Source organism: Alexandromys fortis, unplaced genomic scaffold, assembly GCF_014885135.2.
Source record: "Alexandromys fortis isolate MF-2015 unplaced genomic scaffold, M_Fortis_MF-2015_v1.1 scaffold_23, whole genome shotgun sequence".
Lineage (NCBI taxonomy): Eukaryota > Metazoa > Chordata > Mammalia > Rodentia > Cricetidae > Alexandromys > Alexandromys fortis.
Window position 1 is genome coordinate 3,213,942 of NW_026067907.1, and position 20,002 is coordinate 3,233,943.

Here is a 20,002-nt window from a genome sequence, read left to right on the forward strand (position 1 = left end):
TCCCACATTCTGTTCTCTGGGTAAACGTCCTGTTCACCACAGGAGCCAGCAGCTGAGACATGAGCTGCTATACCATCTTCCTCACGCCGAGAGTGGAACCACCGCCTGGATCCAGCAAAGAAGACTCTTGACGTGTGTGGAAGTTATTAGATCTGAAAATCCCAGCATCCTGCCTTCCTATGCACTCAGCCCCTTTCTTGCCACTCCGCCCGTGACATTCTCACTGAAGCCCAGAGAATACTGAGGGTCGGAGGCCGGAGAGTCTATCTCCCTACAGTTCCTGGCACAATGACCCACACTTTGGCCTGTGAAGTTCTGGGGTCCCCATGTGTAGAGACAACGCCCCCTACAATTTTATCCCACTCCAAGTCTGTGCCACAGGATCCTGCCCACTGCCACCAAATGTCTCTGATCAGCGCCCTTGAGGGAAATCATGACATGTTTCCATCTACTCTGGGTAAGCCAAGGGAGACTCAGGGCAACTCAGCTCTGTTTCCAGGCAAGAGACACAAATGTAGCAAAAACAAAGACAAATGAGCAAGGCCAGATACCCCCACTGCAGCAACGCTGCTCCAGCTCTGCCTTGTGACACAGGAGACATTGATCCCAGTTTGTGTTTGAGACATTGGCAGGATCAGAGGCAGAGCCAAGTCTGCTTTGTGCCAAGGGATAGCCCAGCCCCTCACTCACTGTATTCTGAACAAAAGCAACATCCTCTAGTGTCATTGGCACAAGTCAGTATGTGCGTCCCATGAGTAAGCCTGGAGCAAACACCTCAGTCACCACTGTTCCTCCTGTGGCCACTTTACTACACCACCCCACAGTTGAGACACCACTCAAGAATTGATAGCTCAAGAACACACTCACCTTGCTCACAGATTTCTCAACTCATATCACCTCACAATTTTTCAGAGTGCCAAGGTGTGTGTGTGTATGTATATGTAGGTATGTTTGTGTGTTTGGGTGTATGTAGGTAGGTATGTGTTTATGAATGTGTGTGTATTGTATGTATATGTACTGTATGTGTATGTGTATACATGTCTGTATATGTGTGTGGTGGGGATATCTGTATGTGTATATGCACATGTATGTATGTGCATATACATATATATATGTGTTTGTATGTCTGTATACATACGTATGTGTGTGCCTGTGTGTGAACCTGTGTTTATGTATGTGTGTGCTTGCACGCACAAGTGTATGCCTCTTTCTTGGCAAAACCAGGCAACAATTTTAATGATTCTCACACAAACGTGTTTAGCTTCTTCCCTACAAATGAATTTATCATGGAGCTGACATAACTTAAGCTACAGGAATCCCCGAACAGCCCCTTCCAAGGCCCCCAAAGCATAGACTTCTGTATATTGTTCACAAGAAAGGTATGTTGGCACTCTTTTCTGCCGTCCCACACAGTGAGTCAGATCTTGTTATATAAAGTGGCTTCCTGGCCCAGCATCAACCATGTAGAGATAGCCAGTCCACCCTACGAAATGGGGGCCAACATACCGGGGATAGTAGGGGACAGCAGGAGGGGGAGGAATGTAGAGGTCAAGAATGGCTGGCTTCTCCTTCTTCAGGGAGGCATCCATGGTGCTCTCCGGGGACTGCGTGGTGGTGGGTGGGGGTGAGGTCTGCAATGAGAGTCACACAAGAAGTCAAAAGATCAACTTGGAGATTACTCTTGGTAGAATTTCCCCCACCCCAAACCAAGCCAGGCCTGAGTACAAGCGGAGACGGAGCTCACTCACACACTCATGGCTGCTACTAACAGGGCTCAACATCCACGCTTCCATGAGGCAATCAACTCACAGAGGACTTGTAGAAGACGTGGGAGTTTAACTCTAGTTTGAAGAAAAACACTTAAAATCCATGCCTCAGTTTCCTCCTCTGTAAAACTGGCACTAATAGTCTCGCTGGTTGAGAAAAGCGCACAGCAGCGTCTGGCAGATTAGGCCTTGGGGCTCCGGGTGCGACCCGGCTACCCGTCTGATGAGCTGTGCATTGCTGAGGCAGTCACTCAACTTCTCTGTGTCTCAGCTTAAAAGGGGAACTGATGCAAACAGGGGCAGTGTCCAGCTGGGCAGCTGTGGACACTAAGATAACACACACGGAGGACATAGGACATGCTTGCCATACAGTAAATGCACGACTCAGTCCGCTGAATTTAGCAATGCATGCCCACAGTACAAACACATTTTAATTTAAAAAAATTAAAGTTTGCTTACCTTTAATTATGTTACCGATCTCAAAGGACTTACATTTTTATTAAATATTTAATATTCACACATATACATGTTTAGATCCAATCCATCCCCATTCCCTCCCTTATCCTTTCCCCTCTTTTCCCTCCCAAGTTCTCGTTCTCTCATTCCTCCTCTCTCCCCTACCTCTAACTTCATGGTCATTAGTGTTGCCTGTATGTGTACAGCTGTAAGACTATCTACTGGAGCTGGGTAGGCTATGCAGTACCACATCCCTGAGGAAAACTGACTCTCCTCCCAGCAACCATCAATTGCAGTGGCCCCTCAGGCAGAGGTAAGACATCACGTGCGGGGAGATCCATGCGGGGACTCTAGCTGGCTCCATCTTCTGCAAGTCTTGCACAAGCGGAAAGGACTTGCATTCTAAAATCTCCTATGAGACCGTCTATCTTATTTCTTCTACAATCTAACAATGGCATCAACCAACCAGGTCGACCAGCAAGACCCTCACAGTTGCTATGGGAACCACTGGCGAAGGCCAGCAAGTCTATGGTAGACACTTGGAGGAAAGGAAGCACTCCTTTTTGACCTCAGATTTTGAGAGATGCAATGGGTTCCAGAGTCTAGAAGGACTCAATAGTGTGGACCATGTCCTCAAGAACTATGTCCACCAGGAGATTCAAAGCAGACATTCAGAAGGGATACAAAGGCACAGAAGCATAATCTTCTAGCTAGAAGCACAGTCTTCTAGCATAATCTCCCAACCTGAGATCTCAATTCAGTTTAATACAGAATGAGTGAAATTTGAAATTTATGCCCTAGCAATGCTGAAGCATGCATGGGCAGCCCGTATATGGGAGTTCTGCTGAACTTGTCCGTAATGGGTTTCATGGTCTAAGTTGATGAGGACGACTGACCAGATCAGTCCTCAAGAGGGCACCAGATCTTTTACAGATGGTTGTAAGCCACCATGCGGTTGCTGGGAATTGAACTCAGGACCTTTAGAAGAACTCAGGACCTTTAGAAGAGCAGGCAGTGCTCTTAACCACTGAACCATCTCTCCAACCCAGTTCATTGATATCCAATAAATCAATGAATCCTCATATCTGAAACACAGAGCCAAAATCCATATTCTCAAAACCCTGTGAGCCACAAGTATACTGGAGCTCTCCTATAAGATGTTTTCTCCCCCAAAATTCCAACGTGAATGATGACTTCTGCTTAGGGAAACCCTCATTTGTCAGGATGCAAACAGAATGGTGGCCATCTTTTGTGTGAAGGCCAACACTAAAGGTACTGGGAAGAATAAGATGACATTTCTCCTAGGGATGCCATCGTGCTGGGCACCGAGGCATAGTGACCACTGAAGACTGAACTGGATAAACTCCCCCCCGGTTCAGGAGCTGAGCAAGCCTACAGTCTGGTCTCCCAGTGCTAATAATCTGCAAACAGACTGGACACATCACAATAGCATTTGATAGCTGAGCCACATAGGAGTTCAACATCTTCATAGTGATTGCTTCCCTGGGTCAGAAACCAAACGTGCCTCCATCTCCCCCCAGCTCCTCATCTCAGACTGCACAGTAAGGAAGCATGCCATGAATGGAGAGAAAATGAAGGGTGTCCCCTGCCAAAGCCCATTTCTAGAAGTCAAGGAATGAACTAGCCTCTATTATACCGAATTCTCCCTCTGATCAGAACACGTCCATGCGGATTTCCTCTGCCACCCTGAACTGCCACACTCACCACGCCTGCCATCTGTCTCTCCCTTCGTAATGGTTTCTTCTCAGCTTTCTAATTTTGGTCAAGTTTCCCACCACGTTTGACACCTGCTTCTCCCATAGCCAAGACTCCCTCGTGCTTACCCCCAAAGCCTTCTCTAATACTCAACAGCAATAGTTATGAAAGTAAGGCTTAGGAGACGGAGTAGCTCACTCAAAGCTCCGAGATGATGCCTGGCAGAGCTGGGATGTTAACCCACACAGTGTTGCTTGGGGACTCAAGCAGGGCGTCACCTCCAAGGTCTCTCAAATCCATTAATCACTCATCTGAACCACCGTATTACTAGCCCTGCTCAGAACCTCACCACTTTACAAGCGGGCATCCACAGAGCCACCTACATAATGTCTAGATAATGTCATGAGCTGAACTATTTACCCTCAAAATTCCTATGTTGGGGTCTTATGACCCCTGCTCCAGTACTTCCAAATGTAACTGTATTTGGGTAACACATCTTTAAAGAGGTGACCAAGTTAAAGTGAGGGCATCAGGATGTGCTCAATCCAACTGTGTCCATACAAGATGAAGACACAGGCAGAGAGGATGTGAAGACAGAGAGAAAGTGGGGCCATTTCCAAGCCAGAGAGTAAGGCCTCACAAGAGACCAACCCTGCATACCTTGACTTTGAACCCCAACCACTCAGCCTGTACAACTTTGTTATGGCAACGCTAGCAAAGTAACACAGATAAGAATATAAAACTAGGCGTCAACCTGGCCTGTGGGGTAAAGTCCACGCCCTCCAGCCTGGTACCCTATCTCTGCTATTACATTAGCCCAAATGACCAAGCCAACTTAGAGAGTTTGAGGTGTTCTTTGCAGCAGGGGCTGTGAGTGACACTCGGAGCCCCCAGACTGAGATCTCAGTCCCCAGCTTCTGGGCACAGTAACTGCCGAAAGCTCACAGCTAGCCCTTCTCTGGAGAATGGCTCTCAGCACAAAGGTACTTCTCCCAAGAAGGGTCAGCAGGCCTGCAGCTGCCTGATCACACATGATCCTCTGTCCTGGAGAGGGGGCCATGCCTGGACTTGTTTCCCTTCATCTGCCTTCGTCTTCCCTTGCAGCACCTGCCCTTAAACATCACTCTGACAGGAATCACAACTCTGCCTCTAAGAAGCTAACCTAAGCCAACCTCTGCCTGGTGGCCACATGTCCCTGTTGGGGGGTGGGGTGCGTGGGTTTAAAGACTAAGATGCACCCTCATCTGTCAGTTCTTATCCCACCCACCTTCCTTCTCATGAGTCAGAGGCACCTCACAAATGCAGCCTCTCTCTCTCACACACACACACACACATACACACACATACACACAACTCTCTAGTGTAAGACGTGATGACAACAGTTAACACCAAGTGCATTCCTGAAAACAGCTGGAGAATAGATGAAAATATTTCCACCAACAACAACAGTGTGTGAGGTCATACGTACATTAACAACAATACAAATTTCAGAATGCTGTGCCTGCCGTGCGGTACCTGTGTATGTAGTTAATGTGTGTCTATTCATTTCTCTCATTTTTGATTGTATGTATATGAGTGGGTTTTTTGGCATGCAAGCCAGTGCACCACACACATGCAGTAGCCTCTCAGGCCAGATGAAGGTACAGGATGCACTGGACTAGAGATAGAGACAGTAGGAGCTCCTGTGTGGGTTCTGTGGGTTCTGCACAGGCAGCAACAGTTGATCGAGAGAAGAAACACTCTGAGGACTGACAAAGCTGCCTGCCAGCCATGCAGAGAAATCTACAGATATGTTTTTAGTGAGCTGTCACTCATGTTAGGGTGGGGTCTTCAATGGCAAAGGTGCCTCTGAGTCACCACCAGCTCCTGGAAGTGATTGCAATAAACTTGTCTCCCTCAGATAGATGTGGGTGGAATGATTTCTGTGGTTGGCCCCCGATGCCCTACCTGGGGTAAATGGACACTTGTTCGTGTCTCCCCAGAAGCCACAGAACACATTGAAAACAAGTGAGGTGATCTAAAGCGAGCCTTCTGCCTCTGTGCTCCACTGTGGCAGCGCCTATAGATGACTATTTGGGATCTGGAATGAGGCCAGTGAGGAGGAGGAACTGGCCTTTCAATTATTTAAACAGCCGCATATGGCAAGTGGCAAGCACACTGCTCTCCAACGGCCTAGAGTTTATGTTTTCATGCAAGCAGGATTAGGGAATAATGGCAGGCAAGCCAGCTTCTAAAGCTGATCACCCTCAATTTTAACCCTTTTTCTGAGAGGAGGGAGGCCTCAAACAAAGTCCATTCTAGATGAAGGTCATTCTAGATGAAGGTCATTCTAGATGAATGGCCCTAGATACCTGCACAAGGGGCGGCTTCCACCGCAGGTTCTTCAGGGGGGCCGGGGTAAAGTTGAAAGAGCCCGTGGGCCTCTTCTTCAGCAGCAGCACCACACCCGTGGGATTCTCTCTCAGCTTTCTCACCAGGTTTTTCAACTGCCACCCGACCTTGAATGAGGGAAAAAGACTTGCTTGTGAGCCATGAAAACCCAATGCCTGAACTTAAAAAAAGTCAAGTTATGAGCCAACACATCAGTACAAATATATTCATCTAAGCTCTACTTCAGACACTGAAAAAAATGGGTACAAGGTATTGATTTTTTTTTTAATATAGAGGCTGTAGAGATGGCTCAGACATTATGAGCACTAGCTGCTCTTGCAGAGGACTAAAGTTCGATTTCTAGCACCCCTGTTGGGTAGTTCACAATTCCCTGTAAATACCACTCTAGGAGACCTGATACCTAATTCTGGCCTCCATGAACGTGTGTGTGTGTGCACACGTGCACACACACACACACACACACAGGGTTTTAAATATAAAGTTACGGAGGGAAAATTGCACCCCAATAAATGAACTCACCACCGTCTGCCGATTAACTTGAATGACTTCATCACCAGCATGAATCTTCTGAGACCGGTCTGCGGGAGACTACATAGAAACAAAGAGAACTGGCTTAGGTGTTTGGTACTCTCTTTCTTCTGTATGTAGACAAAGCCAACGGAATAAAACTTTCTCAAGAAAAATAAAAACTATATGAAAGTGGTTCGTGGGTCTTGGCATATGAGTCTCGTGTGGTCTGCTATGAGGCTGGCTGCACCGCATGACTTCCGCACTAACACCTGAGCTCATCTAAGTGATGAAGTGTGAGAGTCTGTTGCTGAAATGGCTAGCTGATAAAAGCGGTAAGTTCCACTAAAAATAAACAAATAAGTAGAGAGCTAGGCACATGTCTCCATTACCGCTCACCTTTCAGAAGCAGGTGGGACATTAATGTGTAAGGATCACTGTGATTATTAATAGACATAAATCTGCTTTCTGTCTCGTTACACAAATGACCACAATGCCGTGAAAATAAGAAGTTAATGTAAACAAAAATTTTATTTCTATAAAGAAAAAGGTTTTCATCATCAGGTTATAAATGCAGCTTTACTAAGAAAAAGAATGTAGGGCTGGAAGACGACTCAACCTGCTGCAGAAAGTCAGGCGCCCAGGGCCTCAGTAAGACTGCACGTGGGAAGGGTGTGACTATTCTGTGTCCATAGTAAGACAAATGGCAAAGACAGGAACCTGGAAGCTCCCAGGCCAGGCTGCCTGGGGTGCAAGTGGCAAACAACAGGAGACCCTGTCTCAAGGTCAAAGGCAAGAATTGACACCCGTGGTAGTCCTGTGACCACCACATACATACACACGCAGTGTGGCATGTGCACACCCACACTCATAGGAATACACACACACACATATCCAGCACACTGGTATATATACACAAAAGAGCATGCACATGCATGCACATATACAAACATACATACATACACACATGTATATACCACATATACACAGTGATACATGCAGAAAACTTTCTAAAAAGAAAAAAATGAGAGGCTGGAGACATGGCCCAGCAGTTAAGAGCACTGGCTGCTCTTCCAGAGGACCCAGATTCAATTCCCAGCATCCAGAAGGCAGCTCACAACTGTCTGTAACTCCAGTTCCAGGGAATCTGGCATCCTCATACACACACAGGTAGGCAAAACACCAATGCCCACAAAATACAAATAAATCTCTTTTTAGAAAGGAAAGGAAGAAAAAATGTATGCTTTATCCCTCCTTAATTATGCACTGCTTTAACTTTACAACAAAGAAATCCATAAAAGGATATAAGCCACCTGTCAAATGTGATGCCTAGAATATTCTTGCTCATTAAGTGAACAAAAACTCTTTCTGTTTAAGACCTAACACATGAGGAGGAGGGAAAGATAAGCCTTGGGTTTCTAATTAAACATTATCTAGGTCAGCGTATTTAATTCTGTAACATATATGAGGGGGTGAAACTCCAATTTACAGCCATCAGAAGCCAAAATAGCACCTCTGAGCATGGGGACGGGCAAGCAAACTCAAAACACACTTGCTGGATTCTTCTCACTCCACTGCGGTGATAGGCTCAACAAGAAATTAGCCGGCAGCTTTAAACTGTGGAAACACTGCCTCTGCTTGAAGGCGCAGGTAACTATGCTGGTTATTTTCAAAATAGCTCATCTGTTGCCATAACAACAGCGGTGCCTCAACTGAGACTAGCAACCAGCTTGACACCGGAGGAAGACACCAGCATGGTGCCTCCTCCTCCTCAGTTGTTTCTTAAATACGAATGCTCCTTTCTGCACCAGTGTGTCAACTGCTGAACTTCAGTCTGACCCCCATCAAACACCATCTTAACCTCCATGAGCTGGGGACTCATTTGAGGTATGCTTCATTTTCTAAGACACAGCCCCAAGGCCAGGACGTCCCTGTTTATAGGGACACGATCTTAAATCGCATGAACTACTGTCCTCAACTGACTTCCCTTCCGAAGCATCCCACGTCTTCCTTTCTCAAATGTTCCATCAAGGGATTTATGGCTGATTGGCAGAAAAACTGATAAACAGAGAGCCCGATACCAAAATTTTCCCCAAGTCAGGAGCTCTTGCCTATCTTCCCCGTGAGTCAGACTACAGAAAGATGAAGCCTGTTGCGGTGTGTGCTGAGAGGTGATGACCTGCTCCCGCTTCATCTCACGGGCTGCTCAAGCTCTTGAGTAAGATCGCAACATCCAGAAAGAAGCCAGATAGAGCATGCCCTGACTGCTGAGGTCACCCCCAAAGCACGCACTGCCTTGCTAAGAATGGCCTGTTGGCTTTGTGTCTGCCTGGAGCCCGGGATGGAAGCACATGAACTGGAAAAGCAGGGGGGGACCTCTGCCCACCACTGCTCCCCTTCAGCCGAACACCCTAAGTGAAGTCGCGGTTGGTGGTTGAAAAGCTGACCTGGAGCTGGCGTTTTCTACTGCCAACCAAGTATAAAATATCTATGAATCCGGAGACAGCGCCCAGACCCTGAGAGGTGAGAGAGAGCATGACTATTTCCCAGCCAAGCTACAAGGCTGAGTCCAGGGTCTAGCGCATGCCAGGCCCTCAATAAATGTGTGTTGAAAGACTAAAGTAATGGACAATATTTTTAATATTTTAATGGATTAAATTTTAATGGATTACCACATAGGAATTAAATGAGCTTTTGGTTTTTCTTAACCTTTAACAAGATTCTAAGTATTGTACATAACCCCCCTAGAACAGCTTCCACTCCATCCTAGAGCAGACTATATACAGGGAAATCCTAGGTCTGCCGCCCTGGTTTGTGATTCCAGTTATTCACAGCTGACATTTCATCGGATTCTAAGGCGGCATTGTTTATAGTCTCCCATTCATCTCTAAATGAAAGGGGGTGGAGGAGGAGAAGAGCAGGACCTGACCCTTCGGGTGGCACCACTCGAACACATCACCCATCTACCTACCGTACAGTAACACAGCTTCAAGACCAGAGTGAGTCCGGAACTGCCCGAGTCTGGCCAAGCCAAACAGCATAACTGCCACATGACAAGACTTTATAACTTCAGTCTTTAAGACTGAGATGGTCACCATCCTTCTGTGTCCCTCCAACCCGAAAACACTGTACAAAGCAGCACCTGAGTCTGTTCTTGTTGTAGTGGTGGGGTCTCCACCAATTCTCCAACAGTGGAGGCAAAGGATTATGTTTGTTTCCTTTGGAAGCATGTTCGGATGAAAAATGAAAACTTCCGGTGCCATTATTACCTATCAGGTAAGATGGTATAGAAATTCTTTGTGGGGGCTAGAGAGATGGCTCAGCGGTTAAGAGCACTTACTATTCTTACAGTGGACTCGGCTTTGGTTCCCAGCACCCACATCAGGCAGGTTCACACCACCAAATGACATATAACTCCAGTTCCTGGGGATCTGACTCCCTCTGGCCTCTATTGGCACCTGCATTCTTATGATGCATATAAACTCATGCAGGCACATGCACGCACACACAGACACAGACACCAAGTTTAATTAACTTGAAAATCTCTCTTGATTCTCAGGATCTTTCTTATTCCCAACAGGGAATACTTAAAGCACACCATCTTACACCCATCTGTCTATCAGAGCTACAGGACTGATTTAGAATTTACTCGCTACCTCCAGCAATGTCATTTTCTTACTCTTAACACTCAAGAGCTGTAGCAAGCATTCATCGAAGCTCATGCCACATTTTACCAAAGGGGCAAATATGAAACTTAAATTAGACATACATTTTTCACCACACTGGAAAAGGGGGAAAACTCCCAAATTTCCCCCTATTATTTGGAATTATTTTCTCCTCCATTGGCTGGTTACACAGACCGCTAGCACAGGGTAGCTGGTGAAGTTGGTGAAATATTCCTACTTCATGCCAATGTCACTCAAAAGCTAGCCATGGTTAAGGTTGCAAAGAAAACACATTGACCCAGCTCTACTTTTTCAAATTCGTAATGTTAGAGACGACAATGAGCAATCTCAGGGCTGGGGAGATGACTCAGTGGGTAAAGTGTTTGCCATGCACACCTGGGACCTGAGTTCAGATCTCCTGCATGCAGGTAAAAAGCTAGGCACAAAAGTACACTCCCATAATCCTAGAGTCAAAGGACGCAGACATGCAAAAATTCCTGGGTCTTGCTGGCCAGCCAATCTAGCCAATCAGTGACAACCTACCACAAAAAAAATAAAGTAGAAGGCAACTGAGAAAAGCACGCAACATTGACTTCTGTCCTCCACACAAATGCACACCCATATATATGTGTACACACACACACACAAAGATGTATACAAACACACAAACACACACACACTATACATATAGCCACCAACTCCAATTCTACTGTGAGTGACTCACAACAACAACAACAAAGAGATCGTTATTTTTGTACTTTTGGGTTTACACCTCTATGGTGCAAAAGGAATAATTAGCACAAAGGTGGAGACAAAAAAAAAAGATGACATGGTACAAGAAGCAGAGCAATAAAAGGTGACTTGACAACACAACAGGCCATCGCACCAGCTCTCACGCATCTCACACAGATAACATCATGCCCACACTTAACCCCAAAGCGCAGAGCTGTGACAAATGCGTCTGAGCACGCAAGGGCTTTGATGCCTCACAGATGCACACTTACGTTTTCTGTGGTTCCAGTAATCACATGCAATCCGTCATAGGTCGATTTGATGTACATGCCCTGGAGGGAGTCACCAACATATCAACTTATTATTCCAGCATTCAGAGAGCTGCAGTGACACACAAGACCTTCAAAGCAGTCGCTTGGGAACACTGGGTGCTTTTTTAGGCTTTCAAAACACCACGAAACTCAATCCAAAGGGCATCAAGAGGGAGAAGCGAACTACTGAGCAGCAGCAGAAGAGATCAGATGGGCCCTCTCTTTGATATTATAATGTGAGTACTGGGCACACAGGGTTCTGCCACGACTCTAGGGTGGAGGAATTTTCTCAGGCCTGCTCAGAGAGCCAAGCATTTCAAACAAGGGCTCCTCTTCTGACCATTACTTTTTCCCAGGGAAACAATGCGGGTGGCTCCATCGGGTACCAGTGGTACACATGGGATGACTTATGGGAGCCTATTGTAATGCAGAACGGGCTTGCAGACGAAGCATGTGAACACCACGGACAGCAAATCAGTACCTGCCATCGCTCTGTCTTAGGGAAAGCCAAAGGATGGGCAAATAAATACGTTCTCGAAAAGGATACCTTTAGGCACACTTGGGAAAAATACCACATTGCTAGATAAATATATCTACAGCTTGATAGCCCAAATATCAATGTTCTTAATAAACTATTACAAGATGAAGAGATACAGAAAAAAGGGGGGCAGACAGAACCAAAGAATAGTTTTACCTGATATCTACACTGAACTTGTCCTGCTCTGTAACCAATACCACTGCCAAAACAATCTCAACAAATCCTAAAACCCTGTGGTTCCCAGCATACTCTCAAGGGCTTCAAACCGCAGTCACTGTGGCTCTGTCCCACTGGACTGTCCGTCCCCGCCCCAGCCAGCATGATGGTAACTCTACGGGCATCTCAGCCGATGCAGGGCATGGATCCGATTCAACCTTGTCTACAGGCAACTCAACCCAGGAATTCCTCCTACTTTAGACTTGAGCTAATCCACCCTTTACTTTAGAGCCAAGCAAGAGTACTTACAACCACGGAGAATTTGGGCTTGTTGAGAGTTTTTGTTTGTTTGTTTGTTTGTTTTGCTTTCCTATTTTAAGAGACTGTCTTAATATCCCTCACAACAATGTATACATCAGTGACTCCAACTTTCTCCTTTATGTCCATCACCGTCAGGGTCACTAGCATCTGTAGCTAGAGCCTCCCGCTGCCTAAGTTCTGTGCTCTCAGCACTGGGCACTGGCATCACTGCCTAGGGTCATCGGCTCAGCAGGCCTATGAGGAAGCCCACGTGGAAGTTCTGACTCGAAGGCCCTACGCTAGCCAATGAGCCTCACGGGCTTCTGTAGCTCTGCAAATTAATCCCCTGAGAGAAGTCACCTGCAGGCAACGTGAGAGCTTGCTATCATATATCTCACCCGGGATGAAAGAAACGTTTCTGAAATTTTCTTAGGAGTCATTTCCTCCCACCAGCCTCCTCACACCATCGCAAGTGCTAACAGAGACTTCCAGAGTAGATGCTATTTCGTTCCCAGAGACCATCTCTCCTTTGTGGAAATGTTTTATATTTCCTTGCATTGCTAAGCCCTAAAAATAAATCTGTTAAGATGGGAGGGGAGAGTTTTTTAATTGTATTTATTTTTATGCTTGAAAGATTAATTATCTTAACAGAGTTTAAGACAGCAAGTCCCTAACATATAATATAATAATATAATATAATAATATAATGTTATAATATTTCCACTACTCAGCATTATAGTGAGAACAGTCAAATGCTTAAAAACCAAGAGACTTTTTACCAGGCCTTCCCCAGGTCTAACATTCGGTAAGTGAACTTCCTCCAGGCACGCACACTGGCTCATAAGAGGATCCGTGGTAGAGCGCATTATTTTCTCACAGATGCCATTTAAAACCTTGACCTGGAATTGAGGGAGGTCAATCATTAACCAGGTTTATCTCGAGCTGATTTTTAGAGAAACACACCTCACGCATAATCAATCTCTGGCTCCGGTCAGCCCCCGCAATGATAATCCCGCTCAGTGAACGCCTGGCATTTGGACTCCGTGTCTACAGCCTGTGGGAATGCTGCTACTGTCCCCGCTTTCTAAAATGCATGGCTTTATAATCATTCCTTTATGACCGCTGTAAAACACAAGGCAGGAAGAAACCCCCTTGGCAGCCAAGGAGAAGTCCTCGGCCACCTCAGAGCTCATTAGCGTAGGGCCACACACGCTCTCTTATATACTAAATATTGACAAGGGAGAACATGGTAATCTCACTCTAAATCAATTGGCTTTTGTTGTTGTAATTGTTATTTGCTTTATTTTTAATAAACTTCAGTTTTGCAAGGTTCCGGGAGGGAAATCAAGCAACAAACGCATTGAATTTCCACAGACTTCCTCTCTCCGTGCCAGCGTTCCCCAATATTAACATTCTATATATGGTGTTGTTTATTTCTGAAGCTCATGAACTAAGATTTAAATCCATAATTTTAAGTAGTATTCACTTTTTCAGCCTATGTCCTAAAGGCTTTGACAAACATTTAGTGTTTTGTATCCATTATTAAAGCATTCGATTGGGGATTCCATTGCCATCAGTGTCCGCACGCTCAACACAATCCATTCCACCCTTCCTCGCCCTGGACTCCTGGCCAGCACGAACTTTTCACTGTCGCCATGGCCTTGCTTTCTCTAGAAGAGCAACCAGCTGGAATTATAACACGCAAGTCCTTTATTACTGGCTTATTATTAACCATATACATTTAGATTTTTCTCTATTTCTTTTCTCAATTTGATAGCTCATTTCTTTTACTGTTAGGTAATATTCTATGCTACGAATATTGCATATTTGTTTATCCATCCACCTATAAAAAGACAGCTTGTCGCCTTCCATTTTGGGGCAATTAGGAATGAAGCTGTTATAAACATGACGTGCAATTCAGGGCAGATTTTTGTTGACATTAAGTTTACGGTTCCTTTGGGTAAACACCCAGCAGTGCAGCTGGTAGATCATAGAGTTAGAATACGCTTAGTTTTGTAACTGCCAAATCGTCCTCCAAATTTTTGCAATTCTTCGTCCCTCTGAGCAACAAGTGACCATGTTCCATATAGTTGTCAACATTTGCTGTTGTCAGTTCTGGATTTTAGCCAACTCTAGTAAGCATGTAGCGGTGTGTCCTGGTTTCAGTCTGTAATACCTTAATCACAAACGACCATGGTTTCATGTGCTTATCTGTCCTCTCCGTGTCTCCTTTGGGCAAAGTGTTTCTTCAGACCTGTTTTTAGCTGGATCATTTTCTTATTACCAAGTTTTAAGACTTGGTTTGAATATTTTGATTCTATGTCCTGTAAAACGTTTTTAAAATAGTCTCCCTCCACCTGTGGCTTGGCGCCTCACTGTCTTCCCAGTGAATCTGACAGAGGCAAGTTTCCGATTTTAATAAAATCCACTATTACTTTTTCTCTGACAGACTCTTCTTTTGGTTTTCTATCTAAGAACTCCTCTGAACACCAGATCACCTACATTTCCCCATATCATCTCAGTTCTATAACTTCATATTTCGCATCGTTAGTCCCATGGTCTCTCCCCTCCTGTCACTCTTCCGATGCAGGAGAGTACCCCCAGGGAGTGGTCTTCCTGCAGAGACCATGGGTTATGCACATAATTCTCACAATCAGAGCATCCACCCTTCCAAAATCAAATGTGCAAAGGCATCCGGAAATTCCGAAGGGTGACTTCTCTTTCCAAGGTGGAGAATCCACGAGGTGGTACTTCTGCACATTCCTTTAGCTTTGTTTAGCTTCCCTATTTATGGAAAATATATTTATAGCAGTTTCATTGCCAAATTCCTCAACCCAACAGGAGGAGAGTTTTTATCAAAAGGGCACAGGCTGCTTGTGTCAAAAGGAGGAAGCGAGGCTGAATCCTTCCAGAATGCTCTTTACACAGTCACAGAACACATCCCACCCGCATCGTAAAGTTTCTGCCAAGGTAGTTTCCTAAATCGAAATAGTTCGTCCATGAACTATGCACATCGCTCTCACCCTAAGGAGCTGCTGCACACCTGTGCCCCGATGGATGTCCAGAAGAAAAAAGAACAGCAAAATCAAACAGAAACAGAGACCCCAGTATAGCCAATAGGCACAGGAATTTTCTTAAGCAGTGGTCTCGTTAAACAACCTTGACTCTTCCATCTAAACTAACAGATTCAAATCCCCAGAGCCAGTATTTCAAAGTTCATCTGGACATAATTAGCCAGTGCATGTAATTAATATGATTCCTGTGGCCTTTGGGAAATGAATTGTACAGTGACGTTTAGAAAAACACACTCACCACATTCAAAACTTTATCCTCCATTTCTGCTACGAGGCAATCCTAAAGAAGGGAATAAGAAAAATAAGTATGAGAATGAAAAACTTCAAAAAGAAATTGGTTTAACACAACTGGTCCCAATGTCACAATACAGAAAATAGGGAGGTGGGGTACTCAGCCTCACTGATGTATCTAAAACACCACCCCTACATCTAGGGCTCAGGGGAAAACCAGGACAAGGGGGCAAAAAGATCTTAAGCCACTGTCGTGACCAGGATGCTTGTGGCTGAATAGTGTCTTCTAGTCATGACAGGATGCTTGTGGCTGAATAGTGTCTTCTAGTCATGACCAGGATGCTTGTGGCTGAATAGTGTCTTCTAGTCATGACAGGAAAGTAGCACCCGTGAATCTTCATAGTAAGGCTGCCTAAACAAGACGGATATCACAACAGCATGGAGGAGAGAGGAAATGTCACGCTGGCCTAGAAGGAGAGCCATGGGTGATCAGCAGCGGAGGGAAGACCCATTTCCTCCAGGGATGAGCCAATCCCAGGGGCCTCCCCTAGAAACATGTGTACATGTACAGTGTTAAAGGGGTACAGTGGTGTGTGTGTGTGTGTGTGTGTGTACCTCTGTGTGTATGGTGTGTGTCTGTGTGTGTGTGTGTCTGTGTGTGGTGTGTAACGACAACTTCGTCTCATTTATTTGGGATAAAGTAGAAGAGACATGGGAGGGGCTGGAGGGGGTAGAAAAAGAGATGAAAATCAATGTCAATACAGTATTCAAGTAAGAAATTATAAGAAGATATTTAAATCATATTAAAAATAAATCCTTTTTAAAAGAAAAAGATTGGCTTAGATCTTTCTAGAAGTCACAAGGCCCAGGGTTCTAGTCCTGTTACCAAACTATATATTAAAATCTACCTACTCTGGGAATGCAAGCTGGTACAACCCCTTTGGATGTCAGTGTGGCGATTTCTCAGAAAATTAGGAAACAATCTTTCTGAAGACCCAGTAATACCACTTTGGGGTATATATCCAAAGGATGCTCAATCGTGCCACAAGGACATGTGCTCAGAATGTTCATAGCAGCATTGTTTGTCATAGCCAGAACCTGGAAACAACCTAAATGCCCCTCGACCAAAGAATGGATAAGGAAAATGTGGTACATCCATACAATGGAGTACTACACAGCAGAAAAAAATAATGACATCTTGAACTTTGCAAGAAAATGGATGGAGCTAGAAAACATTATTTTGAGTGCGGTAACCCAGACACAGAAAGACAATTTCCACATGTACTCACTCATAGGTGGTTTTTAAACATAATGCAAAGAAAGCCAGCCTACAGACCACAATCCCAGAGAATTTTGACAACAATGAGGACACTAAGAGAGACTTACATAGATCTAGTCTACATGGGAAGTAGAAAGTAGAAAAAGACAAGATCTCCTGAGTAAACTGAGAGCATGGGGACCATGGGGGAGGATTGAAGGGAGGAGGTGACAGGCAGGGAGGGGAGCAGAGAAAAATGTAGAGCTCAATAAAAATCAATTTAAAAAGGGGAAAATAATCTACCTTCTGTCCAGTCTAAAGAGTAATGACAAACACGACAATCCCAGCTATGGTTCCCAAGGTGACCCCAGGCTCAGCTAGCTGTGGGCCAACAAGCCAGCAACCCTTAGCCCAAGTCCTGCCTATAAGAATAACTTTCAAATAAGGCCTTGGGTAAACTCGGCCACAAAAGTTTATTTTAAGCGCCAGTGAGATTAAATCACATACTTCAGACCTTAGAAGATGAAAAAAGTTTAACAAAACATTCATTAACACACTGCCAAAAAAGTGGTCTTGAGGTATGCTATTGATGGCATTAAATAAAGGGCTGGAATGTGAGGCATTGTTTTCTCAGCCAAAGAACAAAGACCTGGAACACTGTGCCAGCAGGGTTAGCCGATTAGAGGAGCCACCATTGTCCTCCTTCTCCAGAAGCCACAAAAGTGAAACTAGCAACGTGAGACTCCCACAGGTGGCCTTCTAGAACCATCTGCACTGGGGTACTTCAACCCAGACCACAAGGTGAATGAGGGGAAATCAGAAAAAAAAAAAACAGGTTCTTCTTTGTTAATTCTTAAAATTAGATGTATTCATTTTATTATGTGTGTGAGTGGTCTTGCCTGCATGTATGTCTGTGTGCCACATGCATGCTTGGTGCCCTTGGGGACCAGAAGAGGGCGCTAAATCCCCTGGAACTAGAGTAGTGGTGCTTATGAACCAAAGAGGATGCTGGGAATCAAACAGGCACTCTTAAATGGTAAGTCAGCTCTCGGCCCAGAGACCTACTTGGTTTCTTTGGAGTTCATTTTGTGCTACTGAGTACAACCCAAACTGAGCCAATCTTGAAAAAAATGGTTAAAATATCAATCAGATCTGAATTTACAAGTAACGGTTTTCAGTTGGGCTGAAACATCATGTTTACTAGGTCAGTTTTCTCGACTATTAGTAGTGAGGACAACTACCAGTTCTTATCCTATATGATTTCACAATCAGGATTTCCTTGTCTTCTTAAAATTTTAAAATTTTTCTCCACCAGATAAAAATAGAAGTCGCAATAACAGCTATTTTCCTGCTCCCAAAATTGATGCTGAATCTCAAGAAAAAAAGCAACCTAGTGGGAAAAAAAAAATTAAGAAACTTAGAAATACATTTCCCCCGAAGTGTGACTCTAATACAAACCTAAGCTACACGAGCAACTGTGTAAACGTGAGTAACTGCAGCTTAGAGGTGTGTTTTTCTACCTGCACTTCAGGCATAGGAACTAAACCATCTATTTCCACAACAGGTCATGGACTATAGCTACAGAGAGCTGCCACAGACAGCAACTCTGGAAACCGTTCGCTCCCATGGTCTTAGGATGGAATATAACAGTCTGAGAAAGCTGGTCTCAGTCTTCCTTGGAGACCGCCTCCTCGTCAGAAGGCCCACTCCTACTACACCAGGTTGAGGTGTGATCTATTGGTTCCTGATATTTGATTCTTTGGAATCCATCGATATAAACGGGATTCCTGTCGTGGAGACTGACTAACGGGTAAAAGTGAGAATCCCAAGCCATCCCAGGCCAGTGTGTCACCTTCCGCCCAGTGCAAGGTGGCTCCCCACACCCACCCCTCCCTGCCCCAAAAGGAAACAGCTGCAGGCAGGACGTCGTCATATTCTCTGGCATGGTAGCAAGGGGAAGGAAGAAAACGTTACTGAACAAGTCACCCCCTCATGAGTCACACGCTGAAGCTGAGCTAGATGACAGCCCCTGGTCACCTGGGTCAGCAGTCAGGACCACCCAGGGCAGCCAGCAGCTTGTCCCCGGGTGGGTCTCCTCTGCCTCCTGTCCTCATTCTACCTCCTGAGGAACGGTGCAGCCTTGGACAGCCTGCTAAACCTCTCAGCCTCTCTTTCCTGCTCAGTAAAATAAGATAGCAAGGCCGCACCCGGGCAACTGTTGGGAACTCAGTGTGACCACAGGGCTCAGGCATGAGGACACACCTGAAACGCAATTCCCACTCAATAAGGGTGTCTGCGTCTTCTCTATCCTGCTCCCTTGGGCTTAAGTTCCATTCCACTGCTGTTTCCCGGCACTGCCTCTTCAATTCTTGCACCACTAACGTCCTAAGTCTTCAAGTGGTTCAAAGGGCTCGCCCAGCTGAAAATGCAGATCCCAACCCCTTCCTGCCTCTGCTTCCTTCATTCCATCCTATCCCCCCAACGCTGAAGCTGAGCAGGAGGGCTGGTCCTGTGCTTGGCATGGGCCACAGCAGAAACACACAGCGTCAGTGCAAATGTGCACGCTCACCACTGCAAGGTGGGATGCGCACGCTGAGAAAAAGCAGAGAGGATGCCAGCTCGCAGGAGATGCAAGGGAGGGCAAGGGAGATCATCTGTGTCTCGGTACATGGGGCAGAGATGGAGACTCCAGCGAGGCATGCTCCTGTCTCTGAGAAGGAAGCTACAGCCCTAGTCCTTCAAGTCCCCACTTCAAAGAAAAGAGAGGACCAAAGGAGAGAGAGGGTGCAGCTTCTGAAATGGTTCATCTTGTAGCTGCCATTACACTGCACTGGAAATGGCACCAAACTCACTCACCAAGCTGGTTGCTCTGGGGTGTGTGTGTATGGTGTTCATTCATAT

The 20,002-nt window shown here is 45.4% G+C and overlaps 1 protein-coding gene across 4 annotated transcripts in view; it reads right to left on the reverse strand.

Annotated features, from left to right (window-relative positions):
* Window positions 1-20,002, reverse strand: part of Cnksr3 (CNKSR family member 3) — a 100,839-nt gene that overhangs the window by 8,373 nt on the left and 72,464 nt on the right. Inside the window, exons 2-8 of one of the 4 annotated variants that reach the window (XM_050135820.1) lie at window positions 16,179-16,310; window positions 15,851-15,892; window positions 13,318-13,437; window positions 11,506-11,565; window positions 6,849-6,917; window positions 6,290-6,436; window positions 1,507-1,631 (exon numbers count right to left, since the gene is read on the reverse strand). In XM_050135820.1, coding sequence (XP_049991777.1) covers window positions 1,507-1,631; window positions 6,290-6,436; window positions 6,849-6,917; window positions 11,506-11,565; window positions 13,318-13,437; window positions 15,851-15,892; window positions 16,179-16,244 — 629 coding nt within the window. In that variant the 5' untranslated portion in view covers window positions 16,245-16,310. Of the gene's footprint in view, window positions 1-1,506; window positions 1,632-6,289; window positions 6,437-6,848; window positions 6,918-11,505; window positions 11,566-13,317; window positions 13,438-15,850; window positions 15,893-16,101; window positions 16,514-20,002 lie in introns of those variants that run through there. The other 3 variants (XM_050135819.1, XM_050135821.1, XM_050135818.1) reach the window with 3 other exon arrangements.